The sequence below is a fragment of the Tachypleus tridentatus genome, chromosome 8 (assembly GCF_004210375.1).
Source record: "Tachypleus tridentatus isolate NWPU-2018 chromosome 8, ASM421037v1, whole genome shotgun sequence".
NCBI classification, from domain to species: Eukaryota; Metazoa; Arthropoda; class Merostomata; order Xiphosura; family Limulidae; genus Tachypleus; species Tachypleus tridentatus.
In genome coordinates, this window is record NC_134832.1 from 8,802,844 (window position 1) to 8,823,329 (window position 20,486).

The 20,486-nt window shown below is 30.3% G+C and overlaps 1 protein-coding gene across 8 annotated transcripts in view; it reads left to right on the top strand.

Moving 5' to 3' along the window:
* Positions 1 to 19,294, top strand: part of LOC143258494 (arrestin domain-containing protein 3-like) — a 70,932-nt gene extending 51,638 nt beyond the window's left edge. For 6 of the 8 annotated variants that reach the window (XM_076517547.1, XM_076517544.1, XM_076517545.1 and 3 more), the window contains 6 exons: positions 2,640 to 2,787; positions 9,026 to 9,128; positions 13,836 to 14,092; positions 14,638 to 14,845; positions 15,941 to 16,083; positions 16,634 to 19,294. In XM_076517547.1, the coding sequence (XP_076373662.1) occupies positions 2,701 to 2,787; positions 9,026 to 9,128; positions 13,836 to 14,092; positions 14,638 to 14,845; positions 15,941 to 16,083; positions 16,634 to 16,678 (843 nt within the window). In that variant the 5' untranslated portion in view covers positions 2,640 to 2,700 and the 3' untranslated portion in view covers positions 16,679 to 19,294. Of the gene's footprint in view, positions 1 to 92; positions 392 to 2,639; positions 2,788 to 3,679; positions 3,741 to 9,025; positions 9,129 to 13,835; positions 14,093 to 14,637; positions 14,846 to 15,940; positions 16,084 to 16,633 lie in introns of those variants that run through there. The other 2 variants (XM_076517548.1, XM_076517546.1) reach the window with 2 other exon arrangements.
* Positions 19,295 to 20,486: the final 1,192 nt, after the last annotated feature.

The window sequence follows — 20,486 nt, forward strand, 5'->3', positions numbered from 1 at the left end:
TAAAATGGAATTTAGATGAAAATAAAACTTTTGTTTTATTCACCACATGTACAACTTAAAAAGTAAACCATCTAATACAGTAGATATGAAAGTCTGTACGGAGATATATTTTATTAATAAACGTAAAGGCGCGTGATGTTTGTGTAAGCTGTATAACAATTCTACAGACTCACATTAGCAGAATAGCGCATTCTTAGAATACCTATGGAATAAAAAGTAGAGGTGAGACCAAGTGTTCGAATAATTCTAATAAATGACTATTTGAATAATTAAATACGCACTCCAACACAATCTAATGAAAATAAATTCGACCCCTTCGAAGCAAAACTTCAACGTATATGAAGGTCACTTTCTGACATCGTATTATGAGGAGTTAGAACTGAGAAACAGTGTATGTATTTATTGTAAATTACTTTACTTGACATTTTGTATTTACGTGTTAGTACGTGCATTTATAATTTTTGTTATTTATTTACAATCGCACGTGTTGAGAGTATCTTACAAATGTTTTCACTGTAGAAATTCCCACATAAACGTATGTAGAACAGAAATTAGTTGTACTAAAGTTTCAGTTTTTATAAACTGAACTTACACAGTTTATGGAATACAAATAAGGTTGGTTTACTTCTCGGTTCACAGAATGTCTACTGAACTGTAGAAATTTCATTAGTATGTGGATTAATAAGTAGTTTTAGAATACACATTATTACATAGTTAAGAGTATTTTGAAATCATAAGAGTAAATAAGTCTACGAAATTTCGTCATATTTTATGTAATTGCAGTTTTTATTTCACAAGCTTTATTAATTCTCAAGAGATACAGTTTTATTCACTTCATTTCTGTTGATTTTTTTCCACTTTTTTATTAAGCTGTGTAGTTTTTCAGTGGCTTTACACTAATCAGATAGTAGTTGTAGGGATGATAACTTTCCCGTAAACGGATCGGCATGGCCAGGTGATTAAGGCACTCGATTTGTAATTCGAGGGTCGCGGGTTCGAATCCCCATCGCACCAAACATGCTTGCCCTTTCAGCCGTGGGGGCGTTATAATGTGATGGTCAATCCCATTATTCGTTGGTAAAAAGAGTAGTCCAAGAGTTGGCGGTGGGTGATGATCACTAGCTACCTTCCCTCTGGTCTTACACTGCTAAATTAGGGACGGCTAATGCAGATAGCTCTCGTGTAGCTTTGCGTGAAATTCAAAACAAACCAAACTTTACCATAATATGTAAAGTGAAAAAAAAACCCGATATACTCATAATAATTTCCTTAATCACAAGATGTTGGCATTTTTATGTATCATACATATTTATATGCAGTGTAACGAAGTTTATTTATTGCATCAGAACTAACTCAGGAGTGACATGTGTGAACACCACTAAGAAGGAACTAGAAACGTACACTTTGTTTACCTTATGTTGCATGACTGGGAAATAGCTTTTATGTGTAATGTGTTTTACACACTTTCTTCACTTAATGTGTGTTGAATATGTAGTTGAAAGTCCATCTCGAAATATTATATTATCATATTCCTAAGAATGCGTCTTAACAGTATTCTGTGTATTCGTAAAGTTGTGTAGATTTTCACATATCTGAAATGTCAAATGTGTATATTTTAAATTTACCCGGCTAAGAAAATATTACATATTTAATTTGCATGTACCTGTATATCTACCATAAAGACCAATACATACAACAAAGATAAAATCAATAAAACAACCTGAATTTGAGTCAATTCACAGAATTTATACTTCAAATAATACACATCAAATTGTTATGAAATCAAGAATATTAAATATTTCAGAACAATTCTCCCTGTTGATCACTAATGAGTTAGAGGACTAGCAATATTTTCTGTGTAGGTTATAAGCAGCAATCAATTTTTACTGTTACTAGTTTGTTTCCCTAGAAGCTATGGTTGGCTTGTACGTATTCCCAAATATTAGCTTACCCAGTTATTAATAAAAAATTTATAACATAAAAATTATAATTGAGAGAATTAATTTTATGCATGTTAAGTAAGAGCTTATCAGTGCCAAAGTACACAAGCCTCAACGTTTTACTGGATCGTGGACTAACAGCAACATAACATATTCATGCACTGGTACCATTTATTGGTGTGACTCAATAATAATTAGTTCTAAAGGAAAAAAAACAAACTTTGATTATTAAATTTTAAAATAGAAAGATAGTTTTGGACCGTTTTGTACTTAATAAGTATGAATGCTTAATATAGTTGTAACTAGTTACTTTTACTTTTAATTTTGGGTATGAAAGAATATAGTAAAATACTTGATTCTGTCAGAAAAAATATAGTAAGATATTCACTACTCTATGCAAAAATATTGCACCTTTTTCTTATTTATTCCATTTATCTGTTCAAAAACATAGTCAGAAGTATATTTTTACTTTTCCTGTAGCTAATTTTATATTTGTTTGAGACTAAATTTATTAGGGTGATAACTTAAAATATTTACCATGAAATTTATAATACTAAAGATATCAACTGCTCTTTCCAGACTTTAGGTCCAAGATTGAAACTTTTATTTCTTCTGTTATTTTCCTGACATAACTTTCAAGGCTTTTGATTTCTTACACTTCAAACAATGTGGTTAATTTTGGAACTTTCTGCATATTAGGGGAGTTTCCACTTCATTTGAAGGAAAATATGGCAGCATTCGATACTGGTTAAAGTCAGAGATGGAGAAACCTTGGTCATTTAATCACAAGACTAAAAAAGCTTTTACCTTGATTAGTCCTATTGACATAAACAGGATGGAGTATTTGGTAAGCTATCAAATTGCAGAAATGAAATTTGTTGTTTTATATAGTTATAATAATTTAGCATTAAACTATTGGAAACATTAAATAAATTAAAACAAAATGTGTTAATATTTTATTTTATTGCACTGTTTCCTCCTGATTTGGTAATTTTTACAGAAAAAAAAAAGACCCATTGTCATTGTTTTACCAAATAACATTAAGTTATGCACAGTAATATGTCATGGATATATTCCACTGCAAGTTTTTATCCATCAAATTTAATTATCATTTAATCACACAGAAATATTGTTCCTTCCATAGAAAATGATAAAATTAATATATCTTGAAAGAGACAAGTTGTGAAAGAATTTATGCTGTACTGGAAATATTAACAGTGTATAAATAAATAAAAATTGTTAATCTTAAAATCATGAGTCAGTTGTACAAACATTGTCATGTTTTGTTGGTAACTTCAAACAAGAGAAAACTTGGTAGGCAAATTTGTCTCCTAAAACATTGAATAAGTTTCAATACTTTGGTTTGAAAAGTGCAATGAAACTTAAAGATATTGATAAATTTATTTCAAAGTAAAATTACGTTTATTTGGGGCCATTCCATTGTAACTTTTATTTAGACTCTAAGAATGGTTTCACATATTTGTGAAGTCTAGGACATATTGTACACTTAGTAGAAATTAAATATTCTTCACCTATTTCTTCTGACTTTTGATCATTGAGTTTTCAATCAACCATGTTTAAATATCAATTATCAAATGATCCAAGAGAATAAAAATTATTACAATCAGAAGAATAAAGTAAATTATTCTTACAGTTTTCTGCTTAGTTTTGTCATCCTATTTTGATTAGATTCAGTTCTTTTTGAATGACCTCTTTTTCTGTTTGCTCAACTTCAATAGGAGTCCCATCATCACTGCAAACATCACACCTTCCAATCCTGCACTTGCAACTGGGACTACGGTAAATGTGATTTTTCAGATATTCTCCCAATGAATATTGACTACATTAGCACTGAAAAACAGGATCTTTATAGATAAATTACTTCACAAAAGGCATTGTACCTTAACCTAAATCTTAAAATAATTGGAGCAATTCAAAGTAATATTTCTCTGCAAGAGGTGAAGCAGTGAGTGCAAAAGTTGTATTGTTAAGCAAACCATAATTCTAAGTTATTGTCAGAAATTGTGATAACAAAAACAATTAGTAAATTCTGTACAATTGACTCCTGAGTTTAGGTTGTAATTTTTTTAAAAAGATTATTGCCAAAGTGAACTTTAGGTAATTGATATTTATACATCCAATTTTATTAGTTATTATACATTGGCAGGTGTAATTCTGAAGTTATTAATAAAATTGTTACTCTTGTTTCAATGTTATTCTATAGGGTAATTCCACACCAACACATTCGGAAAGAAAGGACTTTTCCCAGTTCATATCATCGATTTACTTGAAAAAATTCAAGCAAAAACTTTATTTTGATTTATTTAGCTGTGTAAAATCCTAAAACTGGATGAATAAATCAAAATGAAGCTTTTGCATAATTTGTTTCAAGGAAATCTACGACATGAACTGGAAAGCCCTAGGTGAGTTGGTAGGGAATGACTCTATAGTTGCTGTAATTCTTTGAATTATAGCAAATCTGTTGATTCTGTTGTGTGCTATAGGGTTTAAACTAACAATTGCTTTGAAATTTGTATTAAAATTACTATAATAGTCTTAAATAGTAGCCACTTTCTTATGTGATGGTAAGACTTTGCTTTCATCATTTGAAAATTATTTATTACCACTTGTGACTGTGAACGTAGTAGTAAAACTTTGATTTCTTTTGTGTCAAAATATTACAAAACAAAATGTCACCATAGCATTGTATGTGACAGGTATTATAAGTAGATAACATGTATGTTATACAGTATTATTTGCTCACTTTTGTGTTTAGTTGAGAGAGAATTGACAAACATCTAATATTGTATTATCTGTTTTGTTTATTACATAGGTTAATGTTTACTGTTTTGTAACACTTTGACTGTGTATGCTTTATCTCTGACATTGAAGCTTTATTATGTTGTAAGAGGGATTCATACTAGTACTTGTTGGTCTAGTTTATTTTAAAATTGCTGCTTCCATTTATTTGTAGTATATATTATTTAGAGTTTATAGATTTCATTAATATTAAATACCTTGTTTTTTTTGCTAGTATAGCTGTAGAGTTGATTATACGAAAACAATCAAGCAAGTTTTATTTATAACTCACTGCTAAAATGATTTCTTATACATGCAAGACCCTGTGCAACTTGTTTAACCCTTAAATGGCAGCCATCATCAATTGATGGTGATACCTACAACATTCCTGGTGTTTAAGGGCTAAATATAAGATTCACAGCACTGCTCTGGGTAAAGTATTATGCACAGAAGCTTTTCACAGGTGTGTGTACATTTTTCCTTTTTTAAAATCACAAAATCAACCACAGAAACTACGATCTGATTGTGAATGTCGTTTTCAGATTGAGTTGATTTCTACTTTATATAGATGTATAATGGCCAAAATGATTTTAGTCCAATTTTATCAATTCATAAAACTGTAAAAATTAATGTTATTCAAATATGAAATCTGCTATAGACACATATTTTAGCTTCTTTAAAGATTTTCATTTTCTAATATGCAGTATACAGTGTTTTCCCATTTAGATTACATGTACTTGCATGATCACTACACAGTACCTTATGCACATGGAATAGTATGCACATAGCAGTACAGGTAGCAAAGGCAATTTGTTCATGAAATGCTTCAGGCACATTTTATTTTCATTGTGTTTCATTTAATTCAGTTAATAAATATATTACAAAAAAAACAATAAAAAAAACTGCCAAACTCAATTTTTCAGTAAGAGAAATTTTCAAGTATATAGTTATTCTTTACCACATTTCCACTCCTCTTAGCCAACTATAATTCATTAGCTAAATGAATAAACACAGTTCTCCCCACATTTAGAAGGAAGATAGATTGCAATTTCAAGGTGTTTTAGCACCTTATACAGTACTATGTAAACAGTTAAGACAATGTTAAGAAATTTGATTTCAGGATACTTTTAAAGAACAATGGATAATTTTGTTAATCTTTATATTTAGTACAACAGAAACTCAGTAGGAGTGCTTGAGTTCAGCAAACAGTTAATGTTTTGTGTGTCCCTCTTTTACTTTAATAACTGCAAACAATCCTTCAGCCATTGTTGCAACATATTTAATTAAAAGTGACCTTTGGGATTTTGTTCCAAATGTCTCTAACACACTTCTATAAAGTTTTATTTTGGAAGTAGCTTTTGATTTATCAAATCTCTGCTCAGTTGAATGACTCCAGCAGCTTATTTATTAGTTAAGTAATTTCTGCATAGTTGGATGACAGTTTGAGGTAGCTTATCTTCTTGGTAGTAAAATCCTTTACCAATAATATTTAAACTACTGGGTATGCCATGGAAAATCAGTATCTGATGGTATTGGCACTGGCCCATTATTCCATCTTTCTTTGCAAATATCTATTGTTGTCTCAGCAGAAAAACACCTCCAAATCAGGGTAGGTGCTATGCATTGAGGTATCTTTTACCTTTCTTTTGCTGGACCTACAACCTACCCTTTGAACCAGATATTCCAAACTTGGACTCATCTGTCCATAACATCCTTTTCCAATCATTAACAACCCATTTTTTACTTTTTAGCAAATTTCAGTCTGTTGACAATATTTGGAAATTGAAGTAGTTTTTTTTTTTTTTAAACTGCCACATTATCAAATATTCCATTCTTGTTGAGCTTTCTTGATACTGTAGATATGAACACTTTTTTGTCATTTGGGACATGGTTGTTTATCTTGTGCTTAAGATCAGTGGCAATCTTCCTTCTGTCCCTAAAGCTGAATAAATGAAGATACTTAACATCAGTATCATTGAATGTAGGTGTTCTGCTTCTTTCCTGTTTTCAAACTTACCTGTCTCAGTATCATTATCCAAGGTGTACTTGACAGTGTTTGGGGAGCATTTCAAGTCTGCAGCAATTTGTTGGAGAGTCCAACAAAAATCAACTAAAGCTTGAATGTGAACTATCTGCTCTACTGACAGGTCTTTATGCTATTTTGGACTGTGGCATGACAACAAAATTTAACATATATGGGTTGAAGACGGTTGTTGTCAAGGTTAATTTCTGAAGCACTATTAAATTGGTTTCTTCTGTCAAATACTGGTATCATATGCTAGCTCCTTGCTAACTTCTTTCTATATAATTAAGACACTGCATTGGGTACTATCACAGGTATTTTAGATGCTAAGTTAATCAGTATGTTCATTCAAGCACAATCCTTATGACAAGCTCTTTGTACTAGTATATGGGAATTCTAAATATTAAGTTTTCTCATACTGGCTCATTCAATTGTCAACAGAGATCAGTGAAGCATTACCATAGTGTTGACTTTTATATTCTGTAATGAAATGGAAGAATTAACCTCATAAAAAGGAAAGATTGATAAAATATTTTCTTGTCCTGACACTTTTGTACAGTACTGTATGTGCATTTTACTTGTATTCAATGTTTTTGTAATTTTGGATCTTTCTTTGGGTATGTTTAATCTGCTCAACCTGGATCCATAAGGTTAAAAGAAATCATGTTTTTGGATAATTTACTTTTATGTAACATCTGAGAAAACACAATTTACACAGGATTTCATTTATGTATACAAAGATAATTGGAAAAACATAAAATATGTACTGTTGTTAAATTCTTATTTTGGGCAAGATAATATTACAGTACAAAAGTGTGTTCTCTTGATTATTTGTTATAATTAGTGTATACTTTCTATTACTGGAGATTGGTAACAATGTCTCAGTTATGCTGAAAGACAGATATAATCAAAGTATTGGTGGTTTAAATGAAATTTTACAGTCTCTGGTTAGCAGCACTATTGTTGAAAAAGTCCACTATCACAACAGACATTCTGACTGTCCAGTGTAATATTCATTGATTGTTTATATCACAGCATATGTCAGGGAATTAAGGGAAGCAGCTTCACATGACTTATTGTAATTATCATACAGTTATTAGAATACCAGTATGCAGTTTGTTTCTGTAGTTTAACATTAAAAGATACCAAGCCATTTATACAAGCCAAAAAAAAGCAGATTTGCCCACATTGTTAATTTATTAGTAATGCCAAGTGTATCAGTCAAAATCAGACTAATCTGCAGTTGTTGGGCAAGTGATTAGTAGCTTTCAACCTTGAAGTATGTGTCACCTGTTACTATCTCTTTTAATTTTCTTGTAACACAATCACTCTGAAACACTATTGGAAAAAGTGCAAAATTTTCACAAAGGTTAATTCTTTGTTTATTAAAGTAAAAAAATAAAATGAAGTATAAAAATTTAACTCTGTTACATTTTCTCATTTCTTTTTATTGCCATTTTTAATTTGATGGGCCTTCTTTGGTTTTGTTGGCTAGAAGCTGTGTTTCAAAATTATTTATTTTTATTATAATGTAAAATCAGTGTAGTTGCAAATTTGTATATCTACCCACTGTATGGATTTTTCTGGTTAGTTTTACTAGATATGTAATGTAACATGGTTACAGTGGATGTGAGTGGAAAACTGGTATTTAAAAATGTTGCACATACTATAGCTTTAATCACAAGTTGGCATTTTGTTATTACTGCATTAAGTTATGTTAAGTTTAATACAGTTTAATAATGGATATATTTCATACTTGCTAGAGCTACAACATTCACTAGAATAGTTATGTAATTGTTTACTAGGTTGCATAGTTGTGTACTGATATCACCAAACAAATTACTTTCGTGAGTTTTGGTACCAATTTCTATTTATCATACTTTGAGTAGAGAAACTATAGAGGTAGTACAATTACTTACCAAATTTATAATTGCTATTTTTTACATTGATTGATTGCACATTTCATGTACAGGTTTATAATGATAAAGTTTTTACTACCAACAACTAATTTATAGCTCCAAAGCCTATCCTTTTTCTTTCTGCTTAGTATTGTGAGAAGAATATTTTAAGTTATATATTTTTAAATTGTCATTTTAAAGAAGTGACAGTAGGAGATATGTAAACACATTAATGTAAAGGTTGGAATGAAATGAAAAACTAAACATGATAATACTGATTGCTTCTTTAATGTTAGAGTACAAGACATCTTTTGTTAGGAAAGAGTGCTCTCTTTGAAGGGAATGTTATTGAATATTTCCATTAGATGATGGTAGAAAAAACTACAGAAAAAACATTATGTTGTTGGTGTTGCACTTCAGGACCCATTTCCTTATATGCACGCATAGACAGAAAAGGTTATTGTCCAGGTGAGACTGTCTATGCTTTAATATTTTGTACAAGACAAGGTATAATACCTGTAGATATTATGTATATAATTCATTGTTATGTGGGAAAACTATTAGTTTAGTATGTTGTCAAGTATTCATTTGGTAAAATCTTTAGTAAACAAAGTAGGTGTTTTGTTGATAGGTTTCATCCCATGTTTATATCCAATTTGTGAAATGTACTAGTACATTAAATGTTGTATGTGGTTAAAATCAGTTATCTGTTGCCAGATAATGCATTATTTATGCTTGTAACATTCTATATTATTTTAATTTGAGTAGTTGCATGAACTGAGCAAGTCACTGTTTATACATTATCCTGTATTTAACGTACTGACAACACTGTCAGTATTGATTCCAATGGAACCTCTACTCCTACCAATTCAAATTTTATCTGGGGTGATGCTCTTTCCATTGATTCTGTATGTATCACACCTACAACAGCAACAACCACTCCATCTTATTCTTTCAATTGCTTTGAAGTTTGGAATCCAAACTAGTCATCACCATAAGAAGACATCCCAATTCTTGATATTTTTATCAACCACTCCGTGATGATGAGAAAACCACCTCCCTGTTCATATGTAAAGATAATGTTGGGATGTATAGAGTTAATGTGATTGAAAAATATTAAGTGTGTTTCTGTAGATGTGAATCCCATAATTGTGTCATCTACATATCTGTACCAATATAGTGGTGGATGTGATGCTGTGTTAATTGCTTGTGTTTCAACTTGTGTCATAAAAATATTGGCTAGAACTGGTGATACTGGGTTTCCCATGCTTAGGCCATTTGTTTGTATATAGTTGTAGTTGTTGAACATGAAGTTTATCTTCATCGTGGTGAATTCTATGAGGGTTGCTAATTGGTTGCTGGGAAAATGTATTGATGGGTTTGGGATATAGAGTTCTAAGGCTAACAGGAAGAAAGCAATCAAATATCATTTCTTAACCTCAAAATTACAAGAATCTATACACAATTTAAAACAGGAATCCATTGAAAAATCACCCATACTGGACTATACATTCCTTGGGACTCAGCACATGAAACAAAAAACTCAACATACTAAGAAACCAAATAAACACAGCTATAAAACTATGTTCACCAGATAAAACTAATGATGAATTAAACAAAATAAACCAATACTTCATCAACATCAACAAGTTTCCTCCACAAACAGTAGAAAACATCATATGCACACACCTAGACAAAAAGGAAAATCAACTAACAAAAGTAAATATACCCCATGATTTAAAAAATGTCGAAATCATATACTGCTACATACTATATATTCCTAACCTCAGCAGAAAAATAACCAACATTTGACAAAAACCTGGCAAAAAAATATGATATTTCAGTTAATACCAAAAAACCAGGCACAAAACTGAGGTTTAAACTATGTAAAAACTACACTGACAAACACAACACCAACATTATTTATAAAATACAATGTGATAACTGCCACGACTTCTATGTTGGAGAAATAAGTAGAAAAATGGAAACCAGATTCAAAGAATACAAAAAGTCACCTTCACATGTTTTCGAACACTGCAAATCAAATAAACACAACATAATCATAGTAAACACCCAAATACTAAATAAAGAAACAAACATAAATAAATGCAAAATTACAGAAGCCTTACTTTTACAACAACTCAAGCCCAAAATAAACCAATAGAAATGAACACCTTTATACCTATATTAATAAATATATCCAACATCTAAGCACGCCTACTACATTCCTACACTCAATTACACAACTGCCTTCAAACATGTGGTCAACTACCAGTCAGTAACCCTTTCTTTCTTTGTGAACCTGACTATGACTGAAGAAGGTCTAAACGTTGTTTGCTTCTCTGTTAGTGCTTTCTCTACCCATACCAGCCATTTTAAATACATAATTTTATCAACCACTGTTATGCTGAAATCAACACTATTAAATTCAAGAATACTAATACAAGACCTAATCTCTCCAAAGATGAGTGACTTGCTGTATCCACCTGAAAACCTGCAAGGAAATGGTCATTGACCCAGCTGACAAAGGTGTTTTTGTGTTTGTTTGGCATAAAGATCTGCATGTTTGAGAGATTAACAAACAACTTAGTGATGCCACATTCTACAAATCTTTGACAATTTTCTTTCCTCTTTTCAAAAACTCAGCAAGGGCAGTATAGAAGAATTTATCAAATCCTATCCCCTTCCCCCTTTTGCCAAAAATCTTATATTTCAACACCCTAGAATTGTCCTTCTTTATATGCTACTTAAAATTCACAAACCTGGGTGTGTAGGATGCTCCATAGTTTCTGCTTATAACTCTCCTGCTGAATTGATCTCCACTTACCTTGACAGTATTTTTAACCCCTAATATACACCCTCCCTATGTTCGTTAAGATGTTAAGGACATCAGTACTATCTTTAAACAAGTTTGACTCTACCACTATCATTGATTTCATTTTCTCTGTGAACATTCAATCTATACACTGTTATATCATTAAAACAATGGAATGATTACATTTAAACATTTTCTAAACAAAAAAGCAACTTGTGTCTTTCCTACAGACATCATACTTTGGTTAAGTGACTTGCTAATAACTTTTAATGCCTTTGATTTTTAAATAAAAACAAATTAAGAGTTACAAGAAGTTACTGTGGAAACCAAAATGGGTCCATCCTGTGCAAACCTTTTTGTTGGTTATGTAGAAGAACAACTTTTCAGTACCATCACCCAGAAACTGTATCTTTTTTTTTATCAGGTACGTCAATGGTGTTTTGGATGTTTCTACTGGACACAAAAGACTAAGTCAAATTTTCATTCTTAATGGTGAAACTCAACACCCATCTCTTAAATTTATTCTCAGATTGTTAGTCAGAAAGCTAACATTTTAGACATCACTACTGACATTTACACACCAACGCTTACTTTCAGCATGCATTACAAACTCACTGATGCCCATTCCTATGTACACTTTAATTTCTTCCATCCCTCTGAGCACAACACACTATTTCTATGTTTAAGACATCTGTGCTCAGACAATACTGATTTCAGATGTAAAGCAAATTACATGATTTGTTATTTTAGACAACAGAACTATCCAAATAACACCATTTAAAAGGATAAACGTTCCATATAACTATATTTTATAACAACCTACCTCTAGTCTAAGGATAAACCACATAGTAACATGGTTTTTTTAGTTCTTGCATATCATCCTTTAATTAAACAGATTAGCAGAATTTTCCAATGCAGTTTTACCTTACAAGAGACAACACATCTAATGATACTTCTTGATGACGAGAAACTCACTTAAAATAAAAATGTATCTCAGAACGGCTTGTATGGGTACTTACACTTTTATTGATAAGGAGAGAACAATGTTTTGACCTTCCTTGATCATCTTCAAGTTAAGAAAGAGAGAGTTTAATAGTGACTGTTGCTGGACACGTCTTAGGGATGAGAGTATAAACAGGTGCAGGATTGTAGGGGGCATTGCAGGTGGATGTCAGGTTATTAATTAGTATAGGTATAAAGGTGTTCCTTTATATTGGTTTAATTTTGGTTTTAGTTGCTGTATAAACAGCATGTGTCCAGCAACGGTCACTTTCAAACTCTTTTTCTTAACCTAAAGATGACCAAGGAAGGCTGAAACATTGTTCTCTCCTTATCAGTAAAAGTGTCAATACCCATACCAGACATTTCAAGATTCATCTGATAATAATTTTACTATGCCACCCTCAATTTATTTTAAATGTGAGAGTAACCTGAAAGATTGTTTAGTGCATTCCATATTACAGACTGAAGTAGTTTTACTTTTACAAACTAACATAAATCCTCTGTATGGGCAAACCATTCATCTCACTAGTTCTGTCTTTACCTTTCATGTTAAAGGACAATTCACCAGTACATCAGAGTGCATTATTTATTGCATTCCTTGTACTAGATGTGAACAACTCTATATTGGGGAAACTTTATGTAGATTAGATGACAAATTCCATGAACATCTTCAACTTGTAAGTAATGGTATCCTCAGCCACCCAGTCTCCAAGTGCTTTAACCCCCTGGATCACGAAGGAATTGATGATGTATAAATTTATTTATTATGTGTTCCCCAAGACAAGTATGAATATGAAAGCCTAGACCATGAACTTGTAAATAAACTAAATTTTCTCTTATCACACGAAATTAACCAACAAATTTTTTATGTGATTACAACTTTCCCTATTGTATCTTTGCCACCCCTGTTCACTTGCTTCATATCATATTTCTCTGTTCATTATTATTATTGAATAATATTTTAATATATTAGATATTATTTTTCAAATTTGTTTATTTTTTGTTCTTTTAATTTCAAAAAATCCAATTTATATCACTTTAATACATTTTTCAGTTTTAAAACTGTTTAAACACTTGCTTCAACAATGTTCCTTTCAACAATATTTTTGTTAATGTGTTATTCTTTAGAATCTCTATATTGTAACCCTTCAATGAGTTTGTCTAAGATGTTTTCCATGTAACATTGTTTACACTACCTAATAAAGGGCTTTTGCTCAAAACATTGCAAGTAATTATAAAGTTTTTTGTTATGGATGTGAGTTTAACATTTTTACATGTCTTGTGGTAATTTCTACTGTGTATCAATTCTAGATGCTACTTAATATTTAATTTGTACTGCATAATGTTTTTTTCTGAAGGGGAGTCAATAGCTATCACTGCTGACTTTGAAAATCTTTCCTCACGAACCATCGTTCCTCATGCCACCCTTCATCAGACCCAGACATTTGTAGCTGGAGGTAAATCTCGCTTTCGTCGCTCAAAGTTCACCATTGTTACAGGATTGGCTATCCAACCAAGTAGAATGGCCAACTGGGATTCTCAACTCTTAAAAATTCCAGCTGTCTCACCTTCCATTGTTAACAGTTGTTTGATTCGAGTTGATTATGCTGTCAGAGTAAGTCTGTTAGTTACTTAATGTATTATGTGTTTGCTGTTAATAATAGACTGATGAAGATTTGACAGTGAAGTCAAATTTCTGGAAAGATTAACTGTAAAATTAGTGGCTTTAAGCTGTTGTATCTATCTGATATGCTGATATTCTTTTGAAAAATTTCTTTCTGAAGAATCTTCTTTATATGAAAAAATTATATTTCAGAACACAATTTTTTAATCCATAGAATATTTATTCATTAATTCAACTGAAATATTTTTGTCTTTTTCTGTAATCTATATTATTACAGTAAGTATGCTAGTCAAATGTTGCTTGTCTTTAGTATTAGACATTCAAATCAAGAAGGGAATTATCCAATCTGTTCTCTCTTCTTCATATGTAACTTACTGCTATTATAGAATAAGCAAATACTATAAATAGAGTGACATATCATCACAATACAGTATCTGTAAATATATTTTTACTAGCCATCTTTTAATTGATGAAATAGTATTGTATTTTGAACTGTAACAGTCATGATGTTAATATCAAATATTTGGATTCTTCAGATCACCCTACAAATCCCAGGAGTGTATAATCTGTCAGTGGATCTGCCTGTAGTGATTGGAACAGTTCCCTTACGCACACAACCACCAAACTATAGGACACTTCAGTCTAACATGGAAAATTTACCAAGAAGCAATGAAACAAGACTGACATTTTACCCACCTGCACCACCATATAATGAAGTAGACATGTCCTCACTGCCTGATGAATGTATGTTGATAGTTTTTTAATAAATAGAATGATAATAACAAGTTAACATTTGATCTTTAGAAATTCCTGCATGTATTGATGAAAGTATTTTTTTCCTTGATGTAAGTCTATAATTCTGGAAGGCAGGTAGCTACAGAATGAAAGACAAAGGAAATTTTTCTTTAAACTAGGAGAATGATATTGCTGTTGTGTTAAAAGAAACTGACCAAATAAGAGTATTAAACTCCCTAAAGATGGTCCTGATGAGATAAAGCTATTTGCTTTTTCACTTTTTTGATGGAAAGTTAACGTTTCTTTCGTAGAGCAAGTAATGAAAAATTCAGATTAAATAGCACTTAATATCATTGTGTATAATATATACATTTTATCTACTAACTAAATTAAGTTTATTGTGCACAATCTATTCCATTAATTTTAAAGATATTTCTAAATTCATATAGTTTTACAACTGGCATGAAACAGTATGAAGAACTGTTCATTTTGAGTGTTATTAAGAAGCATTTGCAATATTATATGATCAGTGATGACCAGAAAACCCACTTGTAGAGAAAAATATATATGTAAAAACTGCTGGTTTGGGTTGAGAAAATTTTTGTGTAGAGGAATGAACAAAGTTTCGACCTTCTTTGGAACACCTTTATATCTATAATAATAAATATAATCAAATATCTAAGCACGCCCTCTACATTCCTACACTTAGTTACACAACCCCCTTCTAAGATGTAGTCAGCTATCGGTCAGTACCTCTTTCTGTTTTTATGAACTTGACGATGACTGAAGAAGGTCGAAACGTTGTTTGCTCCTCTACATAAAAAGTTTCTCAACCCAAACCAAGCTGTTTTTACATATAATATTATATGACATTTTATTGTAATTCATGGTGACAACAATTTATTAATTTTTTTAATCTTAAGGTCTCTTTTTTTATTGAAAATAATAGTTTGTGTTAAAAAAACAAAAATGAAACATATATTTCTACACAGTTAAAAAATAGAAGTATTTTATTTTATAGTTTGTGATACTAAAAAGAATTGTGTAAAGTACTATCTTTGGACATGAAACACACACTACAGTGTTATAATTTATATCTTGCAGCACCACCAATGTATGCTGAATGTGTTGAAGGTTCAGTGGACATTACTGAAGATGATGACAATATTATAGGAGACACTCGATTTACACCAATGTATGCCTGTGTACACGACTATCCGTACCAGCCTCCTCCTGCTTATTCTGAGGTAATTTGAGTAAATTTTAATAGGTTTATTATAATATATTGAGTACTATGCTGTGTGAAATTGAGATAAATCCTACAGTAACCGGTAGTGGTATAGTTCTTTACATGAATTAATAGCCCTCTGCAAAACTATTATAGTTTTATTTTACATATGGATCAACTTTATAGATGGTATGCATCTTCTGCACTTGTTTTTTTTGTTATGGAAGAATATGAAGTTTTGTCAGAAAATATAGTTATTTGCTCTTTCTAAAATATGTGATTTCCTATTATAAATTTTTGGGTCAACTAAATGTGAATATTATGTATATTTAGCCAAAGAAAGGTTTCATGTGGAACCACATAAAAAAAAAAAAAGAAAAAAAATTCAGAAAAGTGGAACAGTTAGTTACAGTGGACCAAGTTGTTTGAATTTTACTGGTAAAATATAACATTATATTGTATGCAGTTATCTCACTGAAATAATTTATAGAATTTGTTTTTGTTGTGTGTGATAAGAAAAAAACAACTATGATTTTGGTAACAGGTTTATAACATTTGTCTTTGTGAAGATTGACCCTCATCCAGCTCCTGTAGTTGAAGAAGGACAGAGGTGAAGATATGTCATTAACTTTGATGTTTTTAGACCAGATGGGTGATGGTAATGTTAAAGAGATGCCATTTTAGCTACATCTTGCCAGGAGGATGATGAGGGAAGAGATTACTGTTGTCTTCTCACTCTACAACAGGCACATTGCTAGCTTTTTATTAGCATTGGTTTCTGCTAGGTGGCCTATGTTGCAATGAGCTGTCACTATTTTTATCATGGGTCAGGCCAACCATTTTGTTCAAGTGGAAAATATAATGAATAAAAAAGAATTGCCAACTTTGTTGTGTGAAACAAATGTGCTCACTGAATATCTGAGCAGATGAATGTTCTCAGATATAATGAATATAGCATACTGTTATAAAGCACTTAAATATATGTACCATCAACATATCAAAACAAAAATATTGTGTATCATAATCTGAGTTGTATGGATATTGGTATTTATACTGTAGTTTAAAACTGCACTTTTCAGCATTCAAACCAAATTTATTCTGTTTGTTGTTTCTTTGTGTTAAAACTCAGTCTTTCTTGTATTTAGTTGTTTCTTTCATCCACATATATAACATTTGTTATTGTTCATAATTTTACTTGTCAAATACCAACTGTGATGATATGTTTTTATATCTTGTTTTCTGTAAATCAACATGAGCATCAGCCATTTTAATTACAAAATATTGTAAGGCAATATATTAGTGTTTGGGTTTATTAAATTTGTATTTTATTCTTTACTTTTGAAAGTTGCAAATGTACTTTGAATACTTACAAAAGAAGTGTAATCTCTATTTTGTTTTTGTAATAGCTGAATTATCCCTCTTACTGAATGTTGTGCAAGTATTTATAAATGTGATTCTTGCTTAAGGGAGACATTTTATGTATTGATTGGTCTTAATCTTAATTCCTTAATTTTTCTGTTTTCTACAGTTAAATGTATTTATTAATTTTAGTACTTAGGAACTGGCCTTTCATCCCAGTGCCAGTATTTTGTCCAAAGGAATGTGTAAAAACAAGGTATTTTTAAAGTTTGAATTCATACTAGTTAATCACTCATTAACAGGGACATAAGATGCAAACAGTTGCTCTTTGTTTTGCACAGTAGCAGTTTTTCATTTTGTAAAATGTGGACCATTCTTAAATGATTTATTAACCAGAAAGTACCAAAGTACTAGTGTAATGTGTTTCTGGTTTTGGTATAAAAATTAAATCTGTTTGTTTTATTCAATGAAATTTTTTAACTAATGGATAAAATTTATGAAATTTGATCAGAAGTGAATTTATATTTTCATTAGAGCTGGCTCAATGATTTCATAGAACATTTTGTGTCACTGTCATTAGAATAAAAACTGTACATGAGGTTCATCAAATAATTTGATCAATAGAGTGGGGAAAAAAGATGTTATTTATTTGTACATGATGAACACAAGCTTATATCTGCAATACTTATTGTTTATTATTTTGTGTTGTTTGAGGTGTGACTTTTGCAGGATTAAGTAACATTATTGCTTCAATAAAAGTAACTGAAATTATAATTATAAATTAGAAACGTATTTTAATACAAAATTTAAAATTTTCTGTTTCCAGTACTTTTAAGTTGGTCTGGGCAACAACCACTATATAATCAGGTAGTAATAACCTATGAATCTTGTATTACATTAAATATTTTATAATTTCATTCTGTTACATTACTGAACTATGTTTATTAATTTGCATCTGCTGTTAATTCAGTCAAAACTTTTTCAAATTGCAAAGTGTTAAATTTTCTACAAAAAAAAGGGCCTGTCATAATTAAAAAACAAAGCTGTAATGAACAGTCTCAACATACCTTTTTATATATAGGTATTAGTTACTGCATTTTTAGTTTTTCAAAATTAAGAGTGGAATATGATTTATTTTTGTATTTAATACAAGAATAATCTAACCATGTTAGTTTCATCACATTTTATGAATACTTCCTAATCTGACTAGTTTTAGAGAAACTTCAAACTTGTGGTTTAATGCTTTGAATATGAACAGATAAAAGTGCACATGCCATTCAAAATTTAATTAAACTACTTTATTGTAAATACACATCAATTAACTTAGCAAATTTCAATTTCAAAAGGATATATTTAAATTCTCAGTCACAAAACTTGTTTACTCTGAATTTCACCTTGTGAAAATTCTTTGCACTCCCTATTTAAAATTCTGAGTTTTAATGAAAGTTACAGACTTGTACTTTAGCTGTTGCTAAACTTCATAGTCTCCAATTATATTGTTTTACTTGGGTATAAAGCAGAAAGTCAAATTCATAGGCTATGCCTTCCTATTGCATACAATTTTTAGATTAAGTAATTTATGTTAAAAATATCTTGGTATATAGAAATGTACCACAGAGAAGGTTTAATTTATTTATAATTTCTATTTGATATGGCAAGAGTGCTTATTTCTGTAAAGATCATATTTAAATTTCAGGGTGTTTTGAATTTGTGATGAACATGAACCTTCTCTACAGTTTTCTTGATTTCAGCAACTTATGTCAGTGTATGTGCATTGTGTATTTTTTGTACCATTTCTTAAAATCTATTGGATATACTATGCAATGCTTCTTTAACTATAAAAATAAATAAAATGTATATTTCTCACATTATACAATGCATATGAATCTCATTTTGCTTATAAATTTAAGAATACATTTTGTTTCAATGAGAAAACTTGTAACTTAAACTAAGTTTTCATGAAACAACTTTAACTTGTTCTTAGGGTTGAGCTATCTTATTTGTCCCAAAAAGAAAAAGGGAGTTACAAATTCTGTGATGACTAATAATGTTTAATATTATAGGTACAACAGTATTTATTTGATTAGTTAATTTATTAAACAATTATTTTTTTAAAACTCCTCATAAACATAAAAGTTTGATATTATAACAACAGGCCACTAGACTGGAGATTATTGGGTGGAAAGAGAAGAACTTTTGTAAGAAAAATATATATTCTGATCTTTATCTTTAATTTCTACAAGTAAGGCTTAGTTTGATTTGGTTCAAGATAACTTTCATGTTTTGTAAACCAAACTTAAAAGGGAAACATATTTGTAAATTGAAATTAATTTAATGTAGAAAACAAGTATATGAAAAGTGTAAAAAAAAATCTGAGGGATGAGATAAAAGATTCTTTGACACTTAAAATTAAGAGCCAAAGTTGGGATGAACAAATCTAATAACAAAATAGTATTATGAAACAAACATACTAGTAATCTGGAAACAAATATTTCACAACTTGTATAATTTAGCAGTATCCATTTTTTGTAAAACCTTTATTATTGCTGTACAATTGTTTTAAATGAAGTTCTATTATCTATAATTACTTAACTTCTTACAACTTCAATGCACATTAGGAGATTATGTAATCTCTGTGGAACTTGGTGTTATGTAACCTATTGTAACTTCAAAAGGAATCAACACGTAGCTTTTTTTTTTTTTTTTTTTATAAGTTTTGATGAATGCACATAAGCTACTTAAATAACCTTCTTAAAATTCTCTAATTTCACCTGCCACATATTTTTATATTTTGACTTTATAATTTAACTTTTAAACACAGTTGTTAAGTATAGGATTACTAGAGGAATATTTCTTATTTATCAAAACGTACATGCATTAAATATTAAATGTAAATTAATCACAGTACATATTTATCTGCATACATGGCATAATTTAAAATAGCTCTTGGCACTATAGTTGGTTCTGGAAAATCCTTTAGCGATAGTAATTTAACTTGCTATACTCTTGTAAAGTACAGGAATATACCACAAAATAAATATCATGCATTTGGAAAAAACTTTG